This window comes from Mastigoproctus giganteus, chromosome 8, assembly GCF_048544385.1.
Source record: "Mastigoproctus giganteus isolate SK-2022 chromosome 8, ASM4854438v1, whole genome shotgun sequence".
Lineage (NCBI taxonomy): Eukaryota > Metazoa > Arthropoda > Arachnida > Uropygi > Thelyphonidae > Mastigoproctus > Mastigoproctus giganteus.
The window spans coordinates 149,583,981-149,598,852 of NC_143582.1; the positions used below are offsets into that span (position 1 = coordinate 149,583,981).

The following is a 14,872-nucleotide window of genomic DNA, read 5'->3' on the forward strand; positions in this document are numbered from 1 at the left end:
TCCTTACAGTGCTCTCCTGCAACTGAATCTTACTTGTTGGCTTCTTCTGAGCAATTTTAGACAACATTATGTACCAGCAATTTTCAATAGGATTCAAATCTGGTCTGTGGCCATGCCTTCCTCATTTGTTGGGTTAACAAAGGCTTCTTCTTGGGCCGATAGACATGCAGACCTCATTCCAAAAGCCGTCTTTGGATAGTTTATGTGCTTGTTTCAACACCAGAGGCCATCTCAAAGTCCAGTTTTAGATCAGGGGCACTAACATTGGCGATTACAAAGGCATAGACGTTTCAAATATCAATCTTGGGAAGGAGTAGTCACTCTCTTACGGCTTGATCCAGGTTTCTTCACATCACCAGTTTCACGCTTTAATTTCAGCACCCGGGATACTGTTGACTGGTGGCAGCCTATTTTATCAGCGATAAAATAGGCTGCCACCAGTCAACAGTAAAAGCCCTTCCTGGGACAGAGCAACAGTTACACTTTTTTTTTTCTTGGTGTCAGCTTAACATATGGAGCCATGCTTACACCTCCACAAAACAGGATACTAATGAGCGTGTATACCCTTCCAACGCCATATTTATAGAAACCTTGCAATTACTGTCTGAATCAATAGAAGCATTATCTGATGCAGTACCTTTGCTTTGCAACAAACAAAATGACTGTAATCAAACAATATCTTGTACGTTTCACTACAAATGTTACTTTTTTTAAGGTGATGCAGTTTTTTTGACCGCCACTGTACTTAAGTTTAAAAAGAAGAAGAAAGAAAGAAACATTAAGCATATATTTGCATATAACATTTGAAGTTAGATGATATTTTAAAAAATAGCTTTATGATATTATGTTATTCTAACAAGAAAATTTGAATGGAATTTGTATTTGTCATTTTCACAATATATGAATTGCACATTCATCTGATTAACATGATAGTATGAATATTTTTTTGACTGGTATGCTAGTCAGAAGAATATTCTGGATAATATAAATGAAAAAAATATAATAAAATATATATTTATTACATTTTTATCATATTCATAACATACCATATATTATGAATACACTGGAAATCCGATTATCAATTCCAGTGGATGATTGCTGTAATGGTTGATCTAAATTGACTGTTCTCTTCTGACACCTATTAAATTTCTTGTATGCACTTTTATGCATGCAGTGGTTTGTCATTCAAGTCACACTCATAGTTAAAAGCCCTATTTTCATGTTACACCTCTGGATTAGCTCTTGAGCTCACTAAAGTTTTTCCTAATCATATGCCACACCAAGATGCTGAGGCACACAGTTTGGGAACTGCACTAATGAATAAGTGGTGCAGTCTTAACTAAATAAAAGGGATTTTTATTTGCTGATGCTATCAAGGCAGTGTGTCAGAAATCTACCAGCTGGGGAGGAGGATACACAGACTAATGCATTGATAGCAGCCACAGACAGAGCTGTGATTGATTCTTGTACTGCTTTTATTGGAACATGCAGTGGCCTTAAAAACAAGGTGCCAAGGGTTTCAAAGCCTGCTAGGAGTCCTCATGGAATAAGTGAATACATAGGCAGTGTTAGGGTTATAAAAGCAAAAACAGGTCGTGTATACTTGTGTGTACACTACTGTTCAGGTCATCAAGGGCAGACCTGAGCTAAAGCTCAACAATGTCAGAACATTAATTTATAAAAATATGTTAAATTTAAAAACAGCCACTTAGCCCTTATTGCTCTCTGAACAAGTCAGACTCTACAGTGAGGTTATTGCCCACATGGAATTAGGTCTACTATGTAATGTTTTAACTTGCTTCAGTAATTTGTCTTAAGCTTCAATGACTTTGATTAAAATTGTGGCCCAGAGTGCCAAGCAATAGCTCCCAAGTGATCTCAAGGGTAAGTGCTTTCAAAAACCCTCCACTGCTCGAAATGTTACTGCTGACCACTCGCAATGTTACTGCTGACTGCTCACAATGTTACTGCTTCCTTTGCTGAGCAACGTACTGCTCTACTCTTGTGCTGATCACTTGGTCACTGGTTGGCACCGCTCCTGCCTCCATGTGACAGGACTGGTAAGCTGGGAGAAGGAATTCCCTCTTCCAGGGCTAAAAGGAGCAACAATGGATTGCAGTGAATATCCATCACTGGAGCCCACAGGTGGCAAAGTTATTAACTCTGTCTCAGAACATGAGACAGAAAATAACTAGTTAAATTTCAAAAATAAGCTAATGAATGCTACTAAGCCTATTTAATATCTTTGTAGTACACAATGTAGTATGTTAATTAATGAAGAATACGGTAAAAATAACAAAACTACTTATCCTTTTCAGCAGCCGAAATTGCACCGCCTGTTCTCTCTGGATGGACAGCTGATCTGAGAAGGTTGTTGTTATTTGGTTATTTGGTTTTTTTTTTTTAGGAGCATCAGCAACTAAGGCCATATTGCTCCGGGGATATGCAGTGGTCATTCCCTGACCTTTCTGCATCCTCCGTATTTGGTGGTGACGGGCTCGAACCCCGGTCTAATCAAGAAGCGTGTGCTACGCACTGCTGCTCTTTCCCATCTGGCTACGGAGGCGCCGATCTGAGAAGGGTGGTTTTCTTTTTTTTGTGCGTGTGTATGATGCAGCATAATTTGCCACTGCTAATACCTCTGTTACATTATGATATTGTTTTATATCATTTATTTAATTATGATATTTAATTATTTATTTTAGTAGTTTCATTTCGAATTTTATTTTTGCATATTTGTGTCAGTTTCAGCATAGTCAGTTTGCTATTAGTCATCACAAAAAATTACATTTTGTATGTTTGGTTTCTTATGTTAGACTGAAAGAAGACTTGCTTTATTGAAGTTTCTGTTTTCTTTAATTCACTTTTTTATTTTTTTAGCTTACTCTGTTACAGTTCATATAGGGACACAAGCAAATGTTTGGCTCCTTTTCAATAGTTTGCTATGGAAATATAACCTTTTGAAAAAAATCACACCTTCCTTAATCATTCACTCGTCCTTTCTCCTTTCCATTCAGTTCATTGTCAGTTTCTTTTTGGAGAGTATTCTCTTGTCTGCAGGATGTGCTTCCATAGTGTTGTATAACATAAGACCCATGATTGCATCAATCTAATGGATTTCTGGGAATTCTTCCCATGATCAGGCTAGGCTCTTCCTAATTTTATTATTTTCTTATTGGTTTGTCAATTATTGTAGAATCTCATAAACCTGCCATCCTGAGGACCCAATTTTTTTGAAAATTCCAGTTTTTTCAGGGGTAATTCTTCATTTTTGTTAGATAATATAGTATATCTGAGCCCCATAATCCCCACAGAATTTTAGTTTCCAACATTACCCCTCATCGTTAGCCCATACCATCAGATTGGTCCAGTGGTAATGTACTTGCCTAAGAAATAAAGATCATGGGCCTGAATGCTGCCTTCAGTATGAGTTGCTATTGTCTGATATTTTTTAATATGAGATATAAATATTGCACTATGATTTCAGCAATCAAATTGCCTTAAAAACTAAATACATACTACTCTACTATTAAGTACTGTACTGTGAACTAGTATTGAATGTTTCACAAAATGAATGATTATTTACATTGCAAATACATATTAACAATGTCATACAGTCTGGAAAATATGTAAAACAGAAAGAAATTGATGTTTCAAAATTATTAACAAAACGTATTGCATAAATCTGACACCTATGTTTTTTTTTTTCTTTTTTAATTCGGCCTTCAATCAACACACAGTACTATTTTATGATAGGTTCCAGTACTTTTTAGGTTTGAGTTCATTATTTAAAAAAAAAAAACAAAGTGCATTTCAAAATGATCCTTGTATAATTCCTAAGAGGTTAATAGAAATAAATGGCCTATTTCTCCCCTGCCTTTTAACAGTCAACTACCCTCAGAGAAATATTCAGAAAGTGCCAATTTTTGAGGTTCTACTGTAATCATGTTTTTTTTTTGTTTTTTTTTTTTTAATGTAAAAATAGTAGATTCCTTTCTTATGTATTTCCTGAAAATTATAATCTACAGAAATCAAATCCAGTGGCACAAAATATCTTGTGCCTTCTCAACCAGTAAAATATGCTATTTTACTGGGTGTTATATTATATTATACTATATTATATGTCAAACTCCATGTTCGACAGGACACATTCAGTTTCTGCTCCATGCCTTTTCTACAGATATTTCCATGGGTATATCCATGTATATCTTTTCTGCTTCTGTTCTTTGGAATAGGTTTCTTTCTGATATACAGGGTGTCTATAAATTATTCACCGGATTATGAAGCTTGATTAAAATTTTATTGCAATAGATATCTTAAAATGGTGTGCTGCAGTTATCGGAGAACCTCAGTTTTTTCTTGTGTGGTTGGTAACCTTGATCCCAGCAACCATTGTGACAGTACAGCATTAAAATGGTGACGGTGAAGTAGAAAGCAATGTGTGTGTGTGTTGCCACTGTGGGATACCAAATCTTCAGTGATTCTAAAGCAGCGTTCCTCAAACTGTGTTCTGCGAAACACTAGTGTTCCATAAGATGTGAATAAGCGTTCCGTGAAAAATCGTAATTAATAATTAAAAAAATAAAATAAATAAATTTTGCATATTTTTAGCGTACACCACTTTTGTATTCATTATAATATTTAACATAATTTTTTTTTGTTTATTAATATACTGGCATAGACTAATAATCAAATAGACTGCGGAACACTTTATTTTGGCGGACTTTGCATAGAGAAGTATGCGTAAAGGTAATGACACCTACGAAAAAGTAGCAGTGTGGTGATCTAGTATGCCATTTGTATGCGATTTAGCCTGGAGAACACAGGTTGAAGGAGAGGAGGAAGCGAACCGAAATCATAACTAAACTCACTTCCTTGTTTAAATTTTTTTTGATAATTATTAGTATTTCAAAATATGATTATTAAAATATGTGACCATAGATTTTTGGTTGAAAAAAGGAACTTTAAAAATAGAAACGAAGTACTTCTAGTAGTGCAACTGTGATCGATGAAAACGAACACAATATTGTCACACTTCAAAGCGAGGATGAACAATCGCAGCCTTTTGTTCCCCAAAAATCTTAAGTGAAAAAACAGGAACCAACTAATAAAAGACCAAAACGAAAGTATAATGACAGTTATTTGAATTTCAGCTTTACATGTGTTGGAAATAAAAATGCTCCTGATGCACAGTGCATCATATGTAATAAAATATTAGCAAACAGTTCTTTGGCTTCCGCTAAACTTGTGTTTCGTAAGTGTTACATGAATATGTTGTGAGATGAAGTGTTCCGTGAATATGTTGTGAGATGAAAAGTGTTCTGTGACTAAAAAAAGTTTGGGAAACACTGCCCTAAAGAGACAGTTTCAGTATCCCGGAAAGATCCTTTCCTAAATCGTATAGGAATATATCATAAAATATAAAGCTATTACAATGAAGCTAATATTTCATATTCGCCATTAGAAAGACACAATATGGCCCTAGCAGCCTATGTGTCATTAAACTCAACAACATCCAGAAAGATCCACCTAAGGAACAATCAATGAGGAGATGGTTGAAACAGTTTCAAGAAACCAGCAGTGTGTTGCACCACAAGGGAGCAGGCAAGCCTGTATATCTGCAGATAAAGTTTTGGAAATTCAGGAAGTTTTTACCCAATGTCCTACAAAATCTATCCACTGGGCAAACCTGCAGCTGCAAATACCGTGAACAAACATTATAGAGGGTGGTTTGCAAGAGATTAAAGCTTTATGCTTACAAAGTGCAAATCATCCAGGAATCTCCATGACAAACCATAATGAGAGGAATTCACTGTTCACATTCTCAGCCATACAGATGAAGACAAGCACTTTCTAGAAAATGTTGTTTTCAGTGATGAAGCAGCATTCCACTTTTCTGGTAAAATTAACAAACACCAGGGGCTAACATCTGGTGAGTATGGGCTTGGCACACCCAGGGTCCTGAGCTAGATATCATCATTCTTCTCTTTCTTGGTGATCTCTCTCTCTCTCTCTCTCTCTCTCTCTCTCTCTCTCTCTCTCTCTCTCTCTCTCTCTCTCTCTCTCTCTCTCTCTCAGGGTAACTCGGAGAATTTTTTTTGACTGGTGCAGCATAAGCCTCAGGCTTCCTTGCACCATATGGCTAATAATAAGAATAAGAATAACACAATTGCCACAAAAAATGGGATCTGAAAATTCCTACTCAGTTCATGAGCACAAGCAGTCTAAGATAGACGTGTGATATGCACTGTTCTTCAGCCAGGTGATTGTGCCTTTTTTCTTCCATGAAAACACTGAACTCCACAAAATAACCAGATATGCTCAGATTGTATGCTGCACCTCAGCTGGAAGATATGCAACTACATATGTGCGATTTCCTCAATAAAAAATTTTCTAACTGATCAGCTGGGATGGTCCCATTCCATGGCCTCCTCATTCCCCAGGAAATCATGCCTATGAATTTCTTTGTATTGTATAGGATTATCTAAAGAACAAAGTATATGTAAAAGAATGTTAACAACATCACAATTAAAAGACCAAATTGAACAAGCGGTGACTTCCATTTCTCAAGAAATGCTTAAAAACACTTAGAATGAAATCAGCTACTGTCTTGACATTCTATATGTTACCAAAAGTGTCCATGTGGAAGTTTACTAACATGCATTATGTGATAAGAAATTCTTCAGGCTACTTTATTAAGTGCAGCAAAACATTTTACGATGTATATTACAATAAAATTTTAATTGTGCTTCAAGTGAAAAATTTATAGACACCCTGTATTTCCTGAAAATTATCATCTGCAGAAACTCAGTTCAGTGGCAACAACTATCTTGTCTTCTCAACCTTCAATTCACACACAGTACTAGTGTATGATAAGTTCCAGAACCTTTTGAGTTTGGGTTCATTATTTAAATTTAAAAAAAAAAAAAAAGGTTATGTCAAAATGATCCTTGTACAATTTCTAACAGGTTAATAGAAATAATAACTGAATTCTGAAGTAATATATCATATAAAATATACATTTATGCAAACTGTATATTTTGTAGTGTTATCCTGAATTCATGAACAATTAAGATTTAATCTTAACTTTTTTTAGATGAAATTTAAAAAAAAAATAGGAAAAAGAAAATTTTGTTTGAACTAAGGTGGGGGAACTTTCTGCAGAAGCTTTATTTTTTATTTTTTTTCCAGGTTGACATAAAAATTCCAGGCCTTCCTTTGCATGTTGTGATGGAGGCAGTGAAGCAAGCTTCAGGTAAACTTTTATCTGTAGAACAGGAAGGGAAAGTATATAAAATAAAAAACACATCACAAGAAACTTCAGTTTGATAAATATCATTTTATTGCCAACTGCACTCACAATTAAATTATTTATCTATTCCTAATTTTTCTGTGATCATTCCAAATGCATTTAAATCTAATCCCCTCCCCCAAAATAGACACTGTTATTTTTCATTTCTTACATAACCTGATTCTGTATATAACAGGAGAGATTGTATATAACATGTTAACAGGAGAGACTGCTTCTACAGGGATGGGATACACTTAAACAGAAAGAGTGCAAGAATATTTGCTGATGCTATCAAGGCAGTGTTAGGTGGGTCGGAAAACTGCTAGCTTGGGGGGATACAAGAACTAATAGATTAACAGTAGCCACTGGCAGAGATGAAAGTGATTCTTGCACTGCTTCTATTGGAATGAGCACCAGCTTGGAAAATAAGATGCAGGATATTTCAGAGACTGCTGGGAGTCATTGGGGTACAAGTAAACACATGGGTTGTGTTAGGGTAGCTAAGAAAAAGAACAGGTGCATGTATACTTTTATGTACACCAATGCTAGGAGTTTGGTAAATAAATTTGATGAATTTGAGGTATTGCTCAAAACATCAAAGGCAGATATTGTTGGGATATCAGAGACATGGTGTCACACAGATATAAGGAATGCAGAACTGGAATTTGGGGAGTACAATGTGTACAGGAAGGATAGACAGGATAGGAAGGAAAGAGGGGGTTATGCTATTAGTTAAGAAACACATAAAATCCAAGGAAGTGAAGCCAGTCAACATCACTGGACAGTGCAGTGTCGAGTCAGTTTGGTGTGACATAAGCATTGGGATCTCAAAATTGAGAGTAGGAGTGTGTTATAGGCCTACGTACTCTGATGAGTATAATAAGAAACTGTACAGGGAAATAGAGTGGGCCAGTAAATCAGAGAGTCTTATAATGGGGATTTTAATTTCCCAGATATTGACGGGAATTTGTGGGTTGGTAACTCACACACTAGCAAAGCTTTTGTGGATTTATTGGATGATTGTTTTCTACATCAGCATGTTCGGGAGGCAACTAGAGGGAGTAATACTCTTGATCTGATTAACAGTAGTGATTCTTCATGCATTAAGAATCTGCAGATAAAGGAACCATTAAGTGGCAGTGATCAAAGTGTGCTGAAGTGCGATTTACTCAAAGAGATAACTACCAATAGGGGTAAAGGGAAAGGTTTTTGCTTTCATAAAGGCGACTGGTTGGTCTGAGACAGTATTTAAATTCTATACGGTGGGACCAACTGATGATGTTACCAGCAGCAAATTCAAAATGGGAGGCATTCAAAGAATTTATCTTGGAAGCTTTACATACCAACTAAGAAATTTTGTTCAAGGTTTAGGCCTAAATGAATGTCAGATGAACTAATGAGACATATGGCAGAGAAGAAAAATGCATGGGATACATATAAATTAATGGGTGACATGGAAGCCTATTATAGATATAAGCTGGTCTGTAACCAAGTCACAAAAGAGATTAGGCAGGCAAAGGCAGATTATGAGAAATCCTTGACAAAGGATGCAAAGAAAAACAACAAAGAGTTCTTTACCTATGTAAACTCTAGAAGGAAAGGGATGATTCCAATTGGTCCACTGGATATTGATGGTTCAACTGTTGATCTTGCTCAGGTGGCTAACAAACTAAATGAGTATTTTGCATCTACATTCACCCATTAGGAGTTATTCAGGGAAAGGAATGCCAGAGGTGAGTTAAAGTCTGGCAGTGAGCTAGATGATTTTGTAATAACTGAGAGGAAATTGGAGGAGAAACTGTTGAAGATAAACATAAAAAAGGCACCCAGAGTGGATGGGATCTATTCAGTTATATTAAAGGAGGCAGCAAAGGAAGTAAGCAAACCCTTAGCCATAATTATGAGAGCTTCTTTGGACTCAGGGGAGGTACCCATGGACTGGAGATGTGCAAATGTGACCCCAATTCACAAAGGAGGATCAAGTGGCGACACAAGTAATTATAGACCTGTTAGTTTAACTTCTGTTCCAGGAAAATTAATGGAGGCACTGGATAAAGAAGCAGTTCAGGATCATCTAGACACGACTTCAGTTATAGCTCAGACACAGCATGGTTTTGTTAAGGGAAAGTCTTGCCTGACCAGTTTGATTGGATACTATGATGTGGTAACATAGGAACTGGATGCAGGGAATAACTTTGATATCATATATTTGGATCTTAAAAAGGCTTTTGATACTGTTGCATATGGAAAACTGTTGAACAAATTGGAGCAGTGTGGCATTGGTGGCAAATTGCTGCTATGGATAAAGGGATGGTTGAGTGGGAGAAGACAGAGAGTGGTAATCAATGTACACTGCTCATCGTGGACTAATGTTATTAGTGGAGTCCCTCAGGGTTCAGCGTTGGATCCATTCTTGTTTTCTGGATTTATAAATGATATTGATGATGATATATCACGTTTAATGTCCAAGTTTGCAGATGATATGAAGGTTGGCAGGGTTGTTAAGGACACTAATGACAGTACGGGACAGGATCTATAAAAGTTGAGCAGATGGGCTGAGAGGTGGCAAATGAAGTTTAACATTGACAAATGTAAAGTACTACATATGGGAAGCAGTAACCCGAGATTGATGTATCAACTCTGTGGTACTACACTAGCATTAGCATTAGCAGAGGCATTTTTGATGCAAGAAAGCAAGCTTATGCAGCATCAGCCAAAAAAAAAAAAAATAAATAAATAAATAAAAAATAACCATTTCCACTTCACCCCTCTGTTCGTTCGAAATACCTGTCCAGCTGAGCCTTAAACTTATTTAGGCTGTCAACTTCCACGACAAGGGATGGAAGTCTATTCCAGCAACCAACCATCCGCTGGCTAAAAGCAAATTTCCTCACGTCTATCCTACATCTGTCTTTCCTCAATTTGAATTTATGCCCTCTCAGGTGATTATTCTGAGCAAGAGGAAGAATCCCATCAGCATTGAGCATGCTCAAACCATTCAAGGCTTTATACACCTCTATCAGATCACCTCGCCGGTGCCTAGTCTCCAGACACTGTAATTTGCAAAACGTAAGCCTTTCTTCATAAGAGCACCCCTTTGTTCCATTCACTAATCTTGTTGTCCTTCTCTGTACTCGTTCCAGCATCTCTACATCCTTCTTGAAATGAGGCCTCCAGACCTGTATAGAGTACTCTAGGTGCGGTCTGACCATTGCCTTATAACTACCACTGTTCTCTACCACTAACAGTGGTAGAGAACAAAAAAGGACCTGGGGGTAATTGAGTAGGCAGATATGAAGTTTTCTGACAGTGCAGACAGTCTGCAAGAGTAACCCATAGTGTCTTGTCAATAATATACAGGAATTTTTCTAGCAGGGATAAGGAGGTGATTATTCCCTTGTATAAGTCAATGGTCAGGCCACATCTGGGATTGGCACACCTAGTGTCCTGAGCTGGATATCATCATTCTTCTCTTTCCTGGTGATTCCCTTCTACTTCTGACTCTTGTGTTATCTCTCTCTCTCTCTCTCTCTCTCTCTCTCTCTCTCTCTCTCTCTCTCTCTCTCGGTAATTTAGAAATTTTTTTTTTTGGTTGGTGCACCATAAGCCTCAGGTTTCCTTGCACCATATAGCTAATAATAATAATAATTCTAACCGAGACTGCTTAGATATGATCTGGTGATGTAAAGTTAATGTTACTGCCCAATCAATACCATCATAAATCTAGGATTAATCAGAAACTAAGATATTGTCACAGAATTGTCAAAAAGTAATAGTAATATTCAAATATTATATTTATTTTCGGCACTATAACTACAATCAGACTCTGTCAAAATGATGACCAGACTAGAAACATGGCCCCTAGGCAACTTTGTTCTGTTATTCAGTTTTTGTATCAAAGCATATTTTTGCAGCAGATATTGAATGTCACACTGCTATAACATCACATTAACTTGTGAATTAATTGCGCATACAGTATACCATGGGATTTAAGAAAAAAAAATTAAAAATTGATGAAGTTTTACAAATAACAGGAAATGTAGCAGGTTAGTGCATTAGCATCATGTTTTTACATAAGCGAATCACTGAAATAGTGAAATGGCATCGTCTTTATCATATCTCATATTGTGAATACCTTCACAACGAATTGCCAGATATTGCACAACCTCAAATAAGCAACACTTCACCCATGGAGAAGACTATTTTTACTTATTCTCGGTGAATATCTCCACCCAGTCGGCCGTTTCAAGGTTGTCTGGGTGGGGGTGTTCACCCAGACAGCCTTGAAACAGCCGTCTGGATGGTGGTATCCATCGAGCACCAACCAATCACATCAGTGACTGTTGTTTTTGCATCTCAAATTTCAGAATGAAAAGGAAAGACAAAATGAAATTGTCAGCCTTTAGATCTATTAATCATAATGACAAACTAACTGTTGTTCCAGAAACATGGTTACAAGAAGAAAATAAAAACAGAGATGACTCAGTTAGGTGAGCTCTGAATCAAAATATCGGTTGTCAGACCCAGAAAAGCCGCCTCTTGTAATTCAAAGTGAATTAAATGATCTTATGTGTGATTTAACTTTACCTGCAGCACAATCAGAGCTTGGATCTATGCTGAAAGAAGAATATGCTGCAAAAAAAACCATTCGTTACGAAACTAAGCTTTGGCTCCATGAATTTGGCTTACATGAATCTTGTACCTGGAAAGAAAATGTCATCTCTAAGCCATTAATTAATCAAACAAACAAACATATTTTTACCACTACTAAAGTTGGGTCCAGTGAAGAATTTCATAAACTTTGGACATGAGCGGAAGTGGCTTTCAATATTTAAAACTCAGAGGGGTTGTATTTGTCAGTGTTCAGATCATAGAGCTACTTAAAAGATAAATATTTTGAAAGAGTGTTAAATCCTCTAATTTTGGAAGTTTGAAAAAAAAAAAAAAATTAGAAAAGAAGTTTGAATATTTCTTGTGCAACAACAGAGCAGACAATTATAAAATCTTGATTGAGGATGCATTAGAAACTTATCAAAATCCTGTTGCATAAGGCAGTGTAGACTGCGTCTTAAATAATGCATAGAAGTCTGAAAGTCTTATATTTGGAAGGATGTGATCTGTTGAAATGGATTCAGAGAACAGCAACAAGTTTGTCAGGGTTTGGTTTTTTGGTTTTAGTTTTTTTTTTTCTTAGGAGCATTAGCAACTAAGGCCATATTGCTCCGGGGATATGCGGTGGTCATTCCCTGACCTTTCCGCATCCTCCGTATTTGGTGGGCACAGGCTCGAACCCTGGTCTAATCAAGAAGCGTGTGCTACGCACTGCTGTTCCTGCCCACCTGGCTACGGAGGCGCCAGTTTGTCAGGGACACAAAAGGGTAGTCACATCAAGAAAGACTTAAACTCTGCAAATTGCTGGAACTGGAAACTAGACACATGTGAAAAGACTTGATTGATATGTTTAAGGCTTTGAATGAATTGAGTAAACCAAATGCTCATGGCATTATTACTTTTTCTCCTAGAACATGTGTAAGAGGACACAAATTTAAATTGAGAAAAGGATGGTTACAGGATAAATATGCACTTGCCACTGCTAACACTAAAATCTTGGTTGCAGTATATCTCTGAAAATACACATTTTCCATTCACATTTAGACTTTTTTCATGGAAACTTTCATCAAGAAATTTCTCCCATTAAGAAATATTACAAAGGAAGACAGGAGCCCAGTATTAGAATTCAGTATTTAGTGTTAGTAGTGCCAAATGCGGCAAGGAAGCTATCATATACATAATTTAAAAAATAATAATAATAAATAAGTTTCATCCGCTCTAACAATTTGTCTAATTCTTCCTTTTATTCAAATTACTTTCAGTAATTTAGTTGCAGGATAGATGTGTGTAATCAATTAATTTCTTGCTGAAAGCAAATTTTCACACGTCTGTCGTGCAACTATCATTTTTCAATCTGGCGCCTCCCTAGCCAGGTGGGAAGGAGCAACAGTGCGTAGCACACGCCTCTTGGTTAGACCGGGGTTCGAGCCCGTCACCACCAAATACGGAGGATGCGGAAAGGTCAGGGAATGACCACCGCATATCCCGGAGCAATATGGCCTTAGTTGCTAATGCTCCTAAAAACCAAACAACAACATCATTTTTCAATTTAAATTTATCTCCCCTTAAGTGTGTTGTCCAAGACAGAGCAAGAATGCCATCAGTATTTAGTTTACTCAATCCATTTTTTTTATTTTTTATGAAAATCCCAAACATTAGAGGCATTAGAACTTTTAGTACTTAGTACAGTGCTTGTTTGATGGTGAGAAAGTGAAAGAAGATACTTGTTGACATTAGGCTTGAATTTCTGTAGATTCTAATTTTCAGGAAATACATATGAAGGGAGGTTATTCCAGAAAACAGAAGTTGAATGAATAAATAAGGAAGTAGTAAAGCTGGTTCTGTGAGTTTGAAGGTGGACAGTAAAAGGATGTTGACTGGTTGTGGCATGTGTTTAGACAGCTTTGGAAGAGAGAGAGGGGGGAATTATAGAAGCCCATTCAGAAGAACAGTGCCCATGGAATTATCTATAGAAAAAGCATGCAGCAGAAACAGAACATCTATGAGACAGAGAGTGGAGAGACACTGTTCGAGATGAGTAGTAGTAGTAGTGGCATGTGATGCAAGAAAGCAAGTGTATGAGCTTATGCAGCATCAGCCAAGAAAAAAAAAAAATTTCACACAACCATTCCCTCTAAATATTTGTCCAGTTCCTCCTTAAATTTATTTAACCTATCAACTTCCACAACAACAGATGGAAGTTTGTTCCAGCAATTAACCACCCTCTGGCTAAAGGCAAATTTCCGCACATCTATTCTACATCTGTCTTTTCTTAATTTGAATTTATGCTCCCTTAGGTTTGTAATCTGAACAAGTGGAAGGATCTCATCAGAATTCAGTGTGCTCAATCCATTCAAGGCCTTATACACCTCAATCAGATCACCGCGCAGGTGCCTAGTCTCCAGCCACTGCAATTTGCAGAACTTAAGCCTCTCTTGGTAAGAGGATCCCTTCATTCCCCTCACCAATCTTGTTGCCCTTCTCTGTACATACTCAAGCAAATCTATATCCTTCCTAAAATGAGGCCTCCAGACCTGTACGCAGTACTCAAGGCATGGCCTGACCATTGCCTTATACAGAGAGACAATCACTTCCTTTTCCCTGCTAGCAAAATTCCTATACAGGCGGGCCTCGATTAACGCAATTAATTTGTCCCGCGAGTGCATCACGCAAAACGGAAATGCGTTAATCAATTATCATAACCAATAGGAAAAATTATAATTGGTCCTTGACCTTCTGGAATGTCCATAAAGAATTTTAAATAACTTTTTAATTGTATGTAATGTAAAAGATAATAAAAATAATCATGGAATTAAATGTTTATTGCATAAAACAGCAGTTCTTAAACTGTGCGCCGCGGAATATTTTAAATTTTCGAGCGAAACACAGCAATACTTGACATCTGTCGGACACCGCGCGAACTACTAGCTCGAGGTAGTTCACAGTTTCAGCATTTCTTATTAAGTCATT

General features: G+C 36.9%; 1 protein-coding gene across 1 annotated transcript in view; it reads left to right on the forward strand.

Annotated features, from left to right (window-relative positions):
* PNPase (polyribonucleotide nucleotidyltransferase 1) overlaps nt 1–14,872 on the forward strand; it is a 389,999-nt gene that overhangs the window by 278,832 nt on the left and 96,295 nt on the right. The window contains exon 17 of the mRNA XM_090380364.1: nt 7,192–7,255. Coding sequence (XP_090236490.1) covers nt 7,192–7,255 — 64 coding nt within the window. The remainder of the gene's footprint in view (nt 1–7,191; nt 7,256–14,872) is intronic.